Source organism: Balaenoptera borealis (genome assembly GCF_965194805.1).
Source record: "Balaenoptera borealis genome assembly, chromosome: 1".
In the NCBI taxonomy this organism is placed as follows: Eukaryota; Metazoa; Chordata; class Mammalia; order Artiodactyla; family Balaenopteridae; genus Balaenoptera; species Balaenoptera borealis.
Window position 1 is genome coordinate 93204227 of NC_138860.1, and position 15956 is coordinate 93220182.

General features: G+C 47.4%; 1 protein-coding gene across 3 annotated transcripts in view; it reads left to right on the top strand.

Annotated features, from left to right (window-relative positions):
* The first annotated feature begins 870 nt into the window (after positions 1-870).
* The window catches only part of TSPAN2 (tetraspanin 2), a 42948-nt gene continuing 27862 nt past the window's right edge, over positions 871-15956 (top strand). For all 3 annotated transcript variants that reach the window (XR_014237997.1, XM_082369708.1, XM_082369707.1), the window contains exon 1: positions 871-1016. Coding sequence is in view for 2 of the 3 variants with exons in the window: in XM_082369708.1 (XP_082225834.1) it covers positions 948-1016 (69 nt within the window). In the remaining variant the exon portion in view is untranslated. The remainder of the gene's footprint in view (positions 1017-15956) is intronic.

The window sequence follows — 15956 nt, forward strand, 5'->3', positions numbered from 1 at the left end:
ACGTGTTGCAGACACTTAGTCAATGGGAGTGGGAGCCTGGTTTCCCCACCAGACCCCTAACTTAATAAAACAAAGCGAAACAAAACCTTCCCCCCTTTTCTCCCATTTCCACATCACAACAATCCCCGAGGATTTCGATTCCTTTCCTAGCTCTCCCATCAGTCGAATACAGCAGGACCCGGGGTGTCTGACTCCCCTCCTCTGGCCAGGCCGAGCAGGATGGGTCGCAGCCTTCTGGGCGCAGGGAAGCCGCATCCCACGCCTTCTTCTCCCAGTTCTTGCCTATTAAGGTAAGAGTTGGCGTCGCGCGGAAGGGGCCGAGGGAGGGTCCCCTAGAAGCTGCTTCCGCGGCCTGTGCGCTCGCAAGGCGCTGGGGAGTCACAACCTGGGACCCGGTGCCCCGGGCCGGGTGTCCCGCGACGGGTACTGCCAGCTCCTGGGCGGCCTTGGGTCCTACTTATCTCTTCTACCCGAGGCCATCTTCCTAGTTTCCATAGCCACCAGGGCCGTGTCCTTATTCTCAACCATCACCGCAGGCCTCAAATGAGTCTCTGCACAGAGCGCTGATTAAATGGGTCTCGGGTCCCCAGTGGACGCTCCTTCCTCGCAGATGCTCCGATAACCACCGCGAGCGGGGTGCCTGCGGGGCGCGTCGCCCGGCCTGGGGAGGGAAGGAGGCGGCCTCTCGTTCCGGGGGTGAGCGGGATACCTGCTCCTTCTGGCCGCTCGACCCCCACCCAGCGGCGCTCCCACCCATCGCCAGCCTCTTGGCTCGGGGTCCTCCCCGGCCCTCTCTCACCCTGTGCCGGCTCCAGCCCCGCCCCCCCGCCCCCCGCAGGCCCCGCCCAAGGCCCCTCGCGCTCCGCCCCCTCCCCGCCGGCTCCCGGCGCTCCCGGAGCTCCGAGCCCGGGCCTGGGTACTCGGGATCCCGCCGCCGGGGCCGCAGCATGGGGCGCTTCGGCGGGGGCCTGCGGTGCATCAAGTACCTGCTGCTCGGCTTCAACCTGCTCTTCTGGGTGAGACCCGGAGCGGAGAGGGCCGGGCAGGGGAGGGGGCCGGGCGGGGGCGCAGGGCAGGGGTCCCCGGGGAGCTGACCGCTGCGGCGTCCCAGCCGGGCTCCTGAAGGCAGGGTGTTCAAAAAGACGGAGATAAGAAAAAGGCAGACAAAGCGGGCGGGGTGGGGAGGGGGGGGAGGGAGGGAAAGATGGAGGGGGAGAGAACCGACAGAGAGAGAGATTGAGCAATGAGAAATGGTGAAAAGGGGGGAGACCCGTGCTGTTCTTCCCTTTGAGGAACCTCTCTGCCTCGGTTTTCATCTGGAGCCTGGTAACACCAGGTGCGGGGCCACCAGTTTCTCCGCGCACACACCCCCTTCTCGCTCTGTCTTTCCGCTGGAGCAGGGGCCCGCCAGGGCGCCGGGACTGCCAGAGGTGGTGCCCCATCCGGCGTGTGCAGAGACATCACCTGGCTGTGGCGGGCTTGTGTAGGAAATTGGGGGTAGCGGTGGAAGTGGTATTGCGGGGCTCAGCCTTTTTCTGGGCATTAGGGGAGGGTACCGCTGGATGGAAGGAGGCGGTGGTGCTCTTCTGTGAGGGAATGGGCGGAAGGGAGGGGCTTCCAAGGGGCAGCAGCACCTCCCCACAACCCCCAGCTCCAAGCCTTTGCTAAATCCTACTGCTCCCAGAGATGATCTCATTCAACTTTGCATTGAATGAACAACATTCCCAGGATTAGTGGTTCACTGGCTGATAGGGCCATGGCCCTTGTCTCCTGTATTACTGGGACAAGATTAGGGCTAGACCATCCCTAGATCCCTGGATATTCTGTCTCAGGCCCTGAAGGACTGGGAGACAGGTCTGGAAATTGTCTTGTCTGCGCATTCCCTCTTGGGCTTCCTCAAGGGAATGTCAGTCACTATAACTGCTCAGACAGACCCTGAAGGAAAATACAGATCTTGCTTTGGGTGAGGAAGTTCTTAGAGCTGGGAGGGAGCAGCAGGGGGCTGGGTGCTTTAAAATAACTAGGATAGAGGAGGGTGCTGTTTGTCTTATCTGCTCTGGGGAGTTTGTTTTCCCGTGACTCCAACTAATTAATTATTGAAGGATGGTCTCTGCTTGTGTCTGCCAACCCATTAGCCCAGATGCCTGGGTGACTCCAGCAATTCCAAGCTCTCAGAGGTCAGGCTGCCATCCTCAGCATCCTGCAGCAGGGGAAGGTGTGAAGGAGGTACCCCATAGACAGCCCTGAATTTTAAAAATACACATGGCTTTTGTACACTTGGACATTTACATCCAGCATACTATCGGGAAGGGCATTTCTAAAGGCCCTTTATGTTGTGCTTTTTAATAGTCTGGCTTAATTTCAAAAGCTGTTAATTATAAATGTCATGCTTTAGTGACACTCTTCACTCTCACTGCTTACAAATTCAAAAGAGGTTTTATCTAAGACTGAGAAGGAATTCTTAGGCTGGGTACAGTGCTTATTTAGTGCCTGATGTTGTGCCAGCCTTTCCAGAGATAACAGGCAACATTTATTGAGCATTTTCAATGTGTCAGGGACAGTGCTATGCACATTGCATTCATTATTAACTTAATCCTCACAACAATCCTGATGTGCATACTATTATTATCCCCATTCTTACAAATAAGGAAAAACAGAGGCTCCAATAGGTCCACTTGCCCAAGGTCACACAGCTAATGAGTGGCAGAGGTGGGACTCAAACTCAGCCTTCATGCTCCTAAGCACAGTGGTACAGGTAGTTAACCAGTGGTTCTCAAAGTGTGAGTCCTGGGCTGGTAGCATCAGCACCTCCTGGGAACCTGTCAGAGATGCACATTCTGAGCCCCATCACAGGCCTGCTGAATCAGAAATTCTGGAGGAGGGACCCAGCAATCTATTTAAACGAGTCCAGGAAATGCTTATGCATGCTCAGGTTTGAGAACCACTCTGTTAAAGAATCAATGCACAAGAATTGTAAAAATAACTTATATATGTAAATATAAATAAATATATATAATTTATATTGACAAAAGTATATATATATATAATTTATAAATTAAAAATACTATTCCCTAAGCTGCTAATCTGGTTGAGGAAATGACCAATGAATATAGAACAACAACAAACAAAAACGACAGCATATAATCAAGTGACAAATTTCACACCTCTGACTCTAAACACAGGAAGGAAGGGAAGTAGGAACAAAGCAATGTTAGAGTGCCTATCATGTATTAGCCACTGGAGTTAAGCAGGACCTTTTATATATCCGATCTAATTAAGGAGTTCACAGCAATAGTGAGGAGTTGGGACAGTTCTCCTGAAGAAGGGGATGTTTAAGCTGAAGCTCAAAGGACTGGTAGGATGGAGGTGGACAAGGGTGAGGGGGTGACATGCCACCCACCAGCAGAGGAACAGAGCAAGGGTGAGTGTGACCACCATCTGATCAGGCTCAAGTGCAGAGATCGCAAGCGGAGTGTGCTTGAGCAAGTTATTTTTACTTCTAGCCCTGTTTTCTCAGCTGAACAATTGAGGTAAAAGAGTTGTTGAGAGGATTCAAAGGAAATATGTAAAGTATCTGACTTCACCTTCCTGTGAGCCCAGTATGCAGTAAGTGCTCAAATTTTTTTAATTATTATTTTTATTATTAAGTGCCTGGCACATAGAAAGCATTTAATAAAAGTTAGCGCTCTTTCCCCAGAGTCCCTTAATATCGGGGAATAGTGTATATATTTGCCAAGTAACTTGCAGCTTGTCGTTGTTTTAGGATAACTACACACTGGCTTCTCAGTTTGTACTTGTGGATTTTCCCCACTAGAACTTAGAATACTCTGAGAGCAGGAATCTTTTTCTGTCTTGTTCATCGATATATCTCTAGCGCCTAATAGTACCCAGCTCATAGAAGGCATTGAATAAATAACTGTAGAAAGAATTGATGAATCTGCAGGTTAGAGAACTTGATACAAATGGCCTTCCCGATTTGCAAAGGTAATCAACTGTCAACTTTATCTGGAGGACTGAGCAGGTCTCTTCCTGCTCATTCCCTGTCGATTTGTTCTTTGTACAGATTGGGCCCAGGAAGAGAATATGGGGCCTTCCTCACTCTCAGTTCCACGGGGAATGGGGACCAGGGACCAGCAACAGCCACAGACAGCTCTCCCATGTCTATAACTGTACAACCAAAGGGAAAGGGGCGACCTGAAACGGGCTCCTAATGATTTAGAGGAAAGCAGTTGTTTGGGATAAATTGTCTAGATATGTACCTTCATTGTAACTGAGGGAACCTGATTCCAGAAAAGCCCCACCCTAGTTTTTGAAGTTGTTTTTTTCCTGGTTAGAGGGTTTGTGGGAAGTTTGGGGAAGGGGGAGAGGGCAGGGGACAGTTTTCCTGGAAGGACAGGCGTTCGCCATGACTTCAAGCGTTCTATTTACACACTCTTAGATGCCTGTGTGCCTGCCCTTCTGAGGTCTGAGGTCCCCCTGGGTGACAGCACTTCCTTTCCTGTCAGGAACTCACCAGAAGGCAGCCGCAGAGGCGGGGTGGGGTATGTTTTGTGATCTGCAAATCGATTTGCGACCTCCTTCTGGCAGCTGGGTGAAGTTTCCCTAGGCTGTGCTCCTGGTTTTATAAACATTCAGCTAGAGCCTGTCAGAGCCAGCAGAGCTCTCCCCGGCCCAGAGCTGCTGACTGTGCTCACCATTGAATTTCAACAAAACAAAAGTAAAGCCTGGCCCCAAGCCCCACTAAATTAATTTCTGTTATCGTGGCTGATGTCTAACATGAAACCCCTCCCAGTATCTGTCATGTCTAAATTCGGACATTACAGTCAGATAGCATGGCATGGTCCCATGCCTTTCACTGCGATCACCTTTTTTTTTTCCCCTCTGTTGCATAGTAATATAAATAAAACACCACAATCTACCAAGCCACATATGTTGGTTTAAAGAAAAAAAAAAAAAACCTGGGGTCTGTTTATTCCTTGGTTTGTTGTTGTGTACTCAGCGTTTTCCTATCATTGTGCTGTGTGAGCTGCTCAGGGTTGCCGACCAACAGGAAGCAGGACCGTTCATTGTTGAAAGTCAGATGCCATATATGGCTTGTTTGAAGTTGCTCTCCTTTCCTTCTCACTGTTACGAATGCAGCTCTGGAGTTTCACTTGGTGATGCCTAACAGGTGCTTTTAGGAAAGACCGTGTCTCGTGGGCTTACGAGATGTCTGACTTGTCTACTCCTCTTTCCCAAATTCATTTCAAACAGTAGCTTCAGAGCTACCACCTGTCAGAAAGACTGGTTTAAAAAAATACCTGAAGAAAGTATTCTATGGGGTCCACCCAAAAGCTAGACCACCCCAGAAGGCAGATAGGAATTTCCTTGGCCCTGTCATTGGATAGTCTCCATTTCTGATTTCTGTCAAGGTGGGGAGAGAGCGGCAGCCTCCCCTATTTTGGACAAGAGGGGCCCAGTGGTGCTGGGAGGGGCAAGGACTCTATGATAGGAGCCAGCCTGCAGAAGCCAGAGCTATGGTTCCAGGAGACTGGTAGACCTCGGCCAGGTCTAGGCAGCGTGGCAATTCATATCCACGAATTCAAAGCCTGGAAGGTGGATACTGGCATCTCACTTCCCGGGTTTATTCCTGGCCATAGTATTTACTGACCAGGGGTGCTTGGTTAGTAAGCTGTTTAACCTCTTTGAGCCTCCATTTTCTCATCTATATAATGGACATAATCAAGTACCAACATCAATGTATGACCTTGGTGCAGATAAAAGAGTAAATATGTGTAAAGTATTAAGTATGGTACATGAGATAGTAAATATTCAGTAACATAAATATTACTGGTAGTCATATTTAAACACTAGAAAACAAGTGGAATCTAGAATCCAAGAGATTAATAAAGGTAAGGAGAAGTAGGAAACAGGTGTCCTAAGTCCAACCAACCAAGCAAAGTGGCAAGAGTCTTGTAGCTTATCAAAGGCCTGAAGTCAAAAGGAGAGGTTCTTTCCTCTGCAATTAGTCACTCAGCAAATATGTGCTTACCACCAACTATGTGCCCAGCACCCTACCAAATGCTGGGCATTCAGAAATGGTTAAGACACAGTCCTTGATCTTGAGGCACTCAAAAGACCTTTGTTTGGTGCTCCTTTGTGCCTTTGAGTATAGTTTACTGTCTCTCTAATGTCTTTGCTCCTCGGGGCAGGGAGTGTGCTGTGCTGGTATCCTCCTTCTTCCATCTCTCAGCACCTAGAATAGCTTCAGCGGTCACTGGCACAGCTCTGGCTAACAGAACCTAGCGCTGGAGCTGTTTGTTTGTTCCCCGCCCTGCTTCTGTGCTGCCGAGAGGAGGCCAGTGGGTAGAAATAGGAAAACCTTTGGTGATCAGTGCCTCTCAAACTTTAATGTGAATACAAATCACCTGGGAATCTTGTTCCAATATATATTCTGATTTGGTAGGTCTGCATTTCTAAGAAGCCCTGCTGGTCCAGGGAACACACTTTGAGAAGCACCGGTTTAGACATGGCCTTAAGGGGTCAAAGATCCACTGGTGGCTCTCATTTCTGAATGGGGCAGGGAGTGCCCTTCCTTTTGGCCTGCTCACCTGGCTTCCTTGTGTCAGTTCTCTTAATTCCATTTACCGCTTTACCGTTATTCTTCTAAGACTTTTCTTTTACATTGAGACTTGTTGGTTTCTACAATCACCAGGAGGCCACCTGTCCATTGCCCATTATGCTTCACCGTGTTATTCCAGAATATGTAGTATCTTTGGGTCTCCAATCATGTGTGACAAAAGAGAACATAACTTCCATCCCCCACCTTAACACTGATAGTTAATATCACAACAGGGCTGTTCTCCTAAAGCAAGTGACACTATACTAACCATCATGTCATGCTTGCAAAGGAATTAAGGAGAAGGAATTGAGAAAGAGACCTATAAGATGGGACGACCAGATGGGCTGAGAGCACATGATACAGACAAATAGGGGTTACCTTGGCTTGCTTTTTTCATCCTCTTTGGATTTAATTAGGGACAAAAATAACATTCATATGATGCTTTGGTTTAAAAATGCTCTTACATACATTATCCCATTTGATCATGAATCACAACAATCCCATGAAATAATGTAATCCCCGTTTTACAGATGTGAAAGCCGAAAGGCAGGCACAGTATGTCTGGGATCAAAGAGTTAGGGAGGAGCAAAGCCAAGATTCACACCCTGGTCTTCTGATTTTAAACCCTGTGTTCTTTTCATTGTACACATTTATGAGGGCACATGGAATAGAAGGTATAATAAATGCTACTGGCTTAGAAAACGTGAAGTTTATGGCCGGGGAGATTATATCCAGTGTTGGATTGTCTTGATGCATTCCAGAAATGCAGGTGCAAAGAGGTGCATAACGCTCTGGCATGTGGGAGAAAGAAGAGAAAGGCTGTGAACACCCCTGATCAGTTTAAGGCAGAGGAAAAGCAAGATGGGAATTGAGAAAGGGTATGTATCAAGAGACAGTATTTAAAATTAATTTCAGTAGCAAAAACTTGAAGAAGAATATTAAGCATTATATAAATGGAAGATACGTGCTGGCTGCTTTCCCATGCACATTTTGTATATTAACTTCCTTAATCCTCACAATGACCTTCTGAAATAGCAGCTATTGTCACCCCTAGTTTATATATAAGGAAACAGAGGTGCAGAGAGTTTAAGAGCCTTTTCCGAGGCCTCAGAGCTGGCCAGTGGCAGAGCTGGGTTTCTGTGCGTGGCCCCAGAAACTGTCCTCTTAACCACTCCAAGTCTACAGACTGACAAGAAGAGAAGATTGAAGCTGTGATAAGCATGTGAATTCCAGACCTGCACTCTCCAATATGGCGGCTGTGTTACTACCCACATGTGGCTTTTCACATTTAAATTAATCTATATTAAAAGGCATTTAATATTCCGCTTCTAAGTTGCACCAGCCACATCTCAAGTGCTCAGTGACCATGGGTGGCTAGTGGCTGCAGTATTAGACAGCACAGACAGAGAACATTTATATTTACATCACTGGAGAAAGTCCTTTTGGATAGCTCTAGCCTAAATATAGTTATTCTTTCTCTCATAAGTCATCTTTTCCTGTTTTTCTCTTATTGGGTCTTATAAAAACTAAAACTAAAGGGGGGGGTGCTTCCCTGGTGGCGCAGTGGTTGAGAATCTGCCTGCCAATGCAGGGGACACGGGTTCGAGCCCTGGTCTGGGAAGATCCCACATGCCGCGGAGCAACTAGGCCCGTGAGCCACAACTACTGAGCCTGCGCGTCTGGAGCCCGTGCTCCGCAACAAGAGAGGCCGCGATAGTGAGAGGCCCGCGCACCGCGATGAAGAGTGGCCCCCGCTCGCCGCAACTAGAGAAAGCCCTAGCACAGAAACGAAGACCCAACACAGCCAAAAATAAATTAATTAATTAATTAATTAAAGAGAGAGGGGGAACATAGTTTCTGGAAAGCGGAACCGACATACCTAGTATAGAGGTTTAGAAACTCAAGGGAATCCCAGCTGTCATGGCAAAAGTGTAGTGCTAAAATAAAAATCAGTAGAGGAAGGCAGCAGAGGACTAAGTCATTAGAATCATGGCCATGGTGTTTCCTATCTTGAGTAGGATTAAGTTTTCAGTTTGAATATAACATTAGTGAGTCTACCACCATAATAACAATAAGTGCTGGGCAATCACAGTTCTGAGTGGTTCTAAGTGTGTAAGGTGAACTCATTTAATCTCTTAGGGAGGCACCATTATTACCCCCACGTTGCAGCTGAGGAAGCTGAAGGTTAGTGAGGTTAAGGGACTTGCCCGAGATCACAGGACTAGTAAGTGGCAGAGCCTGATTCAAACCTGGGATGCCTAGAACCCCCGTTTTTATCTGCTACAACTCCTCAACAATGCAGCGTATACACCTGGATTGTTTTTGTTACTGTCCTGTCCAAGAGCATCATTATTCAGTCTGAGTACTCAGAAGAGGTAAAATTTTCTACAAGAGCAGTTGGGGAATGTTCCAAAGTGTGTGCCAAGCCCTGCCCTCCCCATTGTAATGGTGACTGGGAAAGAGTCAGCTTATAAACTAGGGCAAGGGAATTAATTGGGCAGGGACAACAGAGCCCCCCAGTGGGGCAGGGTCGGGGCCTGGAAGCTGCTGCCACTCATCCAGGAAGCCCACGTGGTCTCCCTGTACCTGTCTAGTCCCCTGTAAGTGGCCCAGTGCTGCCTGCCTCCCTGACCCCAAATGATTTCTGGTCAAATTGCTGGTAAGAAAAATTCTCTCTAGAATACAAGACTTTCAGGATTCCATTCAAGCTAACTTTTTAATAAACAAAGTGTTGTGGCTTGTTCCAATCTATCCTGAGTTTTACCTGAAACATTTTTTTCTCCCATTGTCTGTCTGTAACAACTAAAACTGGGTGAAGATCATTATTATTGATTGATATTCAAAAATCCTGTTTATCTGCTCAAGAGTAGTTCTCTCAAACTACCTTGAAAAATATTAGGCTGTAAAATAAATATTGTTTAATATTCCATCTTTGCTTATGTAAAAGCTCAATATAGCTGAGATGTCATAGAAGTCAGGGTAGCCCTCAAAGGAGTGTTTACTCAGAGGGCAAGCCTGGGAGAAGAGCCAGCTGGATGCTGCAAGGAGGCGGTTCAGAGATCATAGAAAAGACCATTATTGTCCTCCTGGAGCTCATCCCCCAGGTCAGGTGAGACAGACACTGGCTTTAAATCACTTTGATAACTTGGTGGATTGGATTTTACTTTAGTTGTATTTGATCTTCATTTGATAAAGCTGTCTGCTCACTGGAATCATTAGCCAGTAGTCTGTGGCATTTGTTTTACTGTATGAAGAAAACTATACAGCCATCATCTTTCTCCTAATTCTTACTGATCTCTCCTCTCCTTTTCCCTGTATTCCTTTAGAAAAAGGCATTGTGTACAACCACTGAATAAATACATACACTTTCCATATCTATATTTATCTGCTTTATCATTCAGAGCAAGCCTTTCATCCTGGCTCAGTTTCCTTCCCTTGAGCTTAGTATCCCCCCAGCACTTTTGTACTATCCCCCCCCACCCCCCAGCAATGTCAATTGATCCACACAAGTTAACTATAACAACCTAAACAAACAGCAGAAGGTATAGTTAGGACAAATATGTAGCCCGATTATCTTTCTGGAGATGCATAGAACACTCCTGCTCTATTGTGGTTTGAATTGCAGAACCTGTCCATTAGTGCAGAGAATTAAGCATTGATTTTTAAAATATATCCTTACCTGAAGGAAGTCTTTCAGGAATTTCTTAGCATGAGCTTGTTCTTATGAAATTGTTGTGAGGAAAATAATAGGGGAAATCAGAAACACTGGCATCTAACCAGTGCGTTTCCAGACTGACAGCCATGCATTTCCAACCTAGCAGCCATCTCATCATGTGCTGCCATAGTCCTGCCTCCCAATTCCACCTCACCTGGTCCTGATGTTGAGGCAAGGACAGCGAGCTTCCTCAGAGGTGGTTTCACCTGGATGTCATATGGCATTTGGCTCTCGTATTTCTTCTGACAAAATCCTTGATTTTGAGAAAGTGCCATCTCAATCCTTGCCTCGCTTTCGCTGCATAATCGGATGAAAATCTTGGGAGCTGGCTTACCTCTTTGAGAAAATTAGTATCATCTTCTAGAGCAAATGTGCTTCCGACTTTTGCCTGCTAAAAGGATGAAACTCCCATTACCCTTATGGTATCATAATGTGATTTGCGATCAGATCAAGAATTGTGAGTGTTCATTACATGATTCCATCTAGTTTTGTTTTGTTTTTCTGTGGGAAAGTGTTTTGCTGAGTATATTCAACAGTGTATTCACACAGTGCCATCTGAGGTGTCTGCACAGTGTTTCCCAGGTGCAGATGAATTTGAAATCAGTACTTTGGGAAGTATTCCCTTGGAGGGCTGTGAAGGAGTTTGTTCACAATTGCTTCTATCAGCCTGTCTTAGGTCAAGTCGCCATAAAAAAAAAAAATACTATAGATTGGGTGGCTTAAACAACAGGAATTTATTTCTCACAGTTCTGGAGCCTGGAGATCAAGGTATCAACTAATTCAGTTCCTGGTGAAAGCTTTCTTCCTGGCTTGCAGACAGCTGCCTTCTCCCCGTGTCCTACATGGCAGAAAGCACTCTCTGGTGTCTCTTATGAGGGAATCCCATCATGGGAACCCCACCCTCATGACCGCATCTAATCCTAATCACCGCCCAAAGGCCCCACCTTGAAATGCCATCACATTGAGGGTTAGGGCTTCAACGCATGAATTGTGGCAGGGGACACAATTCAGTCAACAGCACAGCCTAAATTGTACCTTTGTGAAGGCCCTCCATTCATTCATTTAACAGATGTCTGTTGGGAGCTGGCTGTGCAAGGCAGAGGGGTAGGTGCTTGGGACACAGCAGTATAGACCCTGTCCCTGCCCTCACATAGCTCAGGACTTAATTTTTCTTTTTTAATTACAGAAATATTTAAACAGGAGTGGTTATATGAGACATGGAGGAAGATACATACCTAGGCTAGGGTAGGCTTCGCAGAGGAAGTGACATGAGAGCTGACAGCTGTGAGTGGGTGTGAGCCAGGTGGAGGGGGAGCAGAGGAGAACTTTGTAAGCTAAGGAAATAGCAAGAGCAGGGTCCCCAAGTGGGAGAAGGAACTGAAACTGTGCGGCTAGAGCCTCTGAGGATAACTAACTGGGTCTCCTATCTAGGGAAAAGCACATGAGCTGCCTGAGAACATCCCTAAGTGATGCTTTTTACCCAGAAAGGGAGCTTTCTGGTGGGTTTAGTCATCAGATAGCAGAGTAGCACGTATTTGCTCTTTGTGATCAGGGTGGGCTACCTTCTGCTGGAGGCAAGGGTTGGGGTGGGGGGAGCTGAGGACCCAGGCCTGGGGAGTGATCTTCGCATTTTTGTATCTCAGCACTCACCTCCCTCCAATTTGGTGCCTTCCTAAGAACCACGTTTGTGATTCATGAAAAAAAAATTTTTTTAAGTAAAAGAATATGTCCTCAAGATAGAACATTTCATCAGCAGTCCCAGGAAAGTAGAAATAAATTCAGCACAATAAAATTGAAATCCAATAACAAGCTTTGCTTCATGTTAAATGACTTGTTTCTGGCAGATAGGCATTACTTAAAGGAAACTTTTTGTTCATCCACTTTGCTTTAAAAGTTTTCCAGTTGGGTCTGTAGTCCCCTTTTCTGCTGCTTTAGTTTTAGAACACACACAGTCTTCTCCATGGACGTATGCTTACAGTTTGCAGCTTTGTCCTGCAGACTCTCTGGAATATGGTTACCTGCTGAAATGACTTGTCCATGAAAATGCATAATGTAATTGTACCGGGTAATCCCCGATCTAATGTCATTGTCTGTTCCTTTCACTTCTATCTTCTTTTTCTATTTTACTTCTCTCTTCTTTATAAATAGTGTACACACTTTTGCCCTCAAAATCCTGTTGCATCACATTCTCTGAGTGCTTAATGCACAATTGGTGCGCAGGAGAGAAATGGTGACGCAAAGAATGATGACATCTGGAGTCTTCTCAGGGGCTGCTTCTCTGACCTGCATTGTTAGAGTCCCTCTTGGGCCACAGAGGTGGGATCAGTTTCTCCACTAGCCCCTGAGATCCTTTGGAGAAGGAACTGGATCTTCCTTATCTATGAATCCTTGCCTCCTGGCTCACGACAGATGCTCAACAAATGTTTATTAAATGATTAATATCAAAGCCTTACTCATGCTGTTGTATGAAAAAGTCCATCCCTGGAAAAACAGTATTTCTAATGGTAATTGTTCCAAAGGCATGGGGATTGGTACTAGTCGCGAATGCAGAGTAGCCCTCAGCAAAGTTCTTTGGTTGGTAGAGTGGATCCATCATGGTCCTCGCCGATCACCGTGTCCAGCCCCTAACATACCCCCTCTGGCCTTCAACCACTCAGGTCATTACCTTTGGCTTCTCATCGTGTCTGGCATCAGGCAGCACTCGTCCCCATCAGAATGAGGGCTCCCACCTCCCCTCTCCTCAAGGCCCTGCCATGGACTTTCCACAATGGTAGCAAGCTTAGTACAAGCTGTGAGCCATGTGCCCTAACTCCTGTTTCAAGCCCCAGACTCTGACCTTCCCCAGATTCCTCTCTCTCCCCGGCACAGTGTTCCACGAAAGGAAGCGCAGCCCTTACCCACACTGTTCCCTCTGCCTGGCGTTCACTCCTCCCTCCAGTCCCTCGCTGCTCCGACACTTCTAACTCATTCTTCAAGCTGTAAGTCAAAATGGAACATCTTCTGCTGCACACTGGTCATCACGCTTTGCTCTAATCCCTGGGCAGTGAAGCAGTTCCGCGGAGCACACTTCCTGCGTCCTGTGGCATTTATTAGTTTACGGGATTATCTTCCATGTCAGACTTTTCATGTCTTTTTCATCGTTGCTTCCCTAATGCTTAACGCAGTACCCAGTCAGGACCATAGTTACCTCCTCCGTGAAAGGGAGGAAGGAAAGCAGATGAGGACGGGCAGGGGCACGAGAAGGAAAGCAACATGAAGGGGCGGCCTCTCCATCCTTATTTGTTCTCATGTTGGCTGCAGTGCTGAGGTGCAACCAGAGGTACAGTGTTGTATCTGAACGCAAAGGAGGGGCTGAGAATGGGGGCATGGGGTGGGGTTGGGGGGTTGGTCTAGTAGGGTTAAAATTTAGCACTGGAGGCTACTCAGTGAGACTTCTCTTCCCGGGTATGGGACGCACAGAGCAATGGGCCTTACTGACACCAGACTTGCTCTCTTTGCCCCTGACTGGACTGGACTTGGTGTGAATTTTTTTCAAGCAGTTTCAGGTGTGTGATAGAGCAACCCAAGTCCAGCGAACACAGAGTATTTCAAGAATCTTGAAAGAACAGTGAGTTAAAAAGGACCAAAGGACTTCATTGTCTCTGTTGATGCCACTTTCCAAATCGGTGTTGGCTGTCATTGGGCGCAGTCTCGGGCTTGACCCGGCCCGCGCCCACAGTATTCCTGATCCGGCGGCACGCTGGGAGGATTCCCTCCGCAGTGACGACATTCAGCTACGCCACGGTTTCCTTGACCCGGGAGGAAAGCCTGGGTTTGGGCTGGGGGGTGTGGATAAGCAGGCGCAGATTTTTCCTCATTGCCCCTTGGCTTTAAAAGGCAACCTCTCTTCTAATTTTCCATTATGCATCAAACACATCTGTGCCAGAAATGGACACATGTATTCCGTCTGGGAGGATGATCCCAGACAGCTATAAATTAGAGCTTGTGTACAGAGATGCCAAAAATGTGGCCTCGTGATAGGGTGTCCCTGGGACCAGTCACCTCCTCCACAGTCTGCTCGGTGGTTACAGGCCTTGGCCTGACGCCTCCGTCAACAGATTTTTGCTTTGTACTTGGAAACTCTTTCCACCGAGTTGCTGCAGAGGCGGGGTAGCAGGGCTGCCTGTGAGGCTTTGCTGGGCACATCTGTCCCAGGCAGCCCCTAGCGCTCCGAGGATGGGGCTTTCCCAAGGGCATCAGAAAACGGCAATGACCTCACAATGACCTCTTCCCTGCACCAGAAACAGCAATGACCTCAAAGCTGATTTCCTCTCAAACTAAGGCACAGCCCAAGAAAACTCTCCCCATTTTTTTTCTGGACTGATCAGTTAAACTACCATATCACACTTTTAAACTTACAAGAGTAATACCTGCTTCACGCACAAAACTTAGAAAGTATAGTGAAAAGAGAAAAGTCACCTGTAATTTTACCTTTCAAAGAAAAGTATCGTTAATGTTTTAACATGACTTCTTTGAATATTTTTCCATGCCTTGCTACCCTTTTAAAAAATGCAAAAATCTTTTAAAGCTGGTTGAACCCAGTTCCTTTAGCTGTTCCTCACATTATCTAATTAGTGCTTTCCTCTATGTCCTGGAAACTTTTAGTTGTTCCACCTTAGAGAGTCCAGCTGGTAGAACTCTGCCCCTCCAATTCCTCCCGTAGCAGTCATGCCGCTCTTCTGAAGAAGCCGGCCACGGAGGGAATGGGCCTTGGGGAGATGCAGGGTGAAGAAAGACAAAGTCCTCATATATATTCAGACAGATAGCCCCGGCCCTTTACAAATAGCCCACAGACAGAAGGATCTTGTATAAACAGGCCTCTGGTCTGACCCCGACTTTGACATCATTTTTCCTTATTAAACCTCTACTTCTCTGACTTGTGTGCTTGTCTCCCTTTTGCCAGCATCTGTGTCTGCTCTTCCCTGCTGGGGCAGGGGCAGCCTCTAAACTGTCGGTCTGGGGATGGGTTAGGGGAGCCCAACACTAACTGGGTGGGTTCGCAGAACCAGGAGGCTCTTTTTACATCTCTGCTCACTTGTGGTGCCTTGAGTCCAGAAGGTGCCAGTGAACATCTGTTGATTGATACAATGAAATTCGAGATGGGTGTTTGTGGAGAGAGAGGAGACCGTGGCTGGAGCCTGCTGGCGGGCCTTTGTGACAGTCCTGCGAAGGAAAGGCTTCCAGCTCAGGTGCGGAGCCGCAGAGAAGCCCTCAGAGTGGTGGGGAAGAAGAGGGCAATGAGTCTACCAGCCTCCAGCCTGCCCAACCGCTGCCTGCGCCGGCCACTCAGCCTCTCCCTGAGCCACACAGCACGCAGACCAGGCTTTTTCAGAAAATTACTTTTTCCTTTCTTGCTTTCCATGGAAACCCAAAATAGCAACCAAAAAAAAAAAAAGAAAAAAAGAAACAAAACAACCCCGGCCAGTTTCCCTCACTGCCTGCAAAACCATCCCCAGGCAGTGCGGCGCAGTGACAGTGGCAGCCTGGGGGTTAGGACGGCTTCTAGACGCCTCTAAAACGGCTTTCTAACTGGGCACTGCGCACTCAGGAGGTGTGGGCGGGTTCTGAGGTTGGCGTGTTTTCTTCCCATTTAAAGCAGTG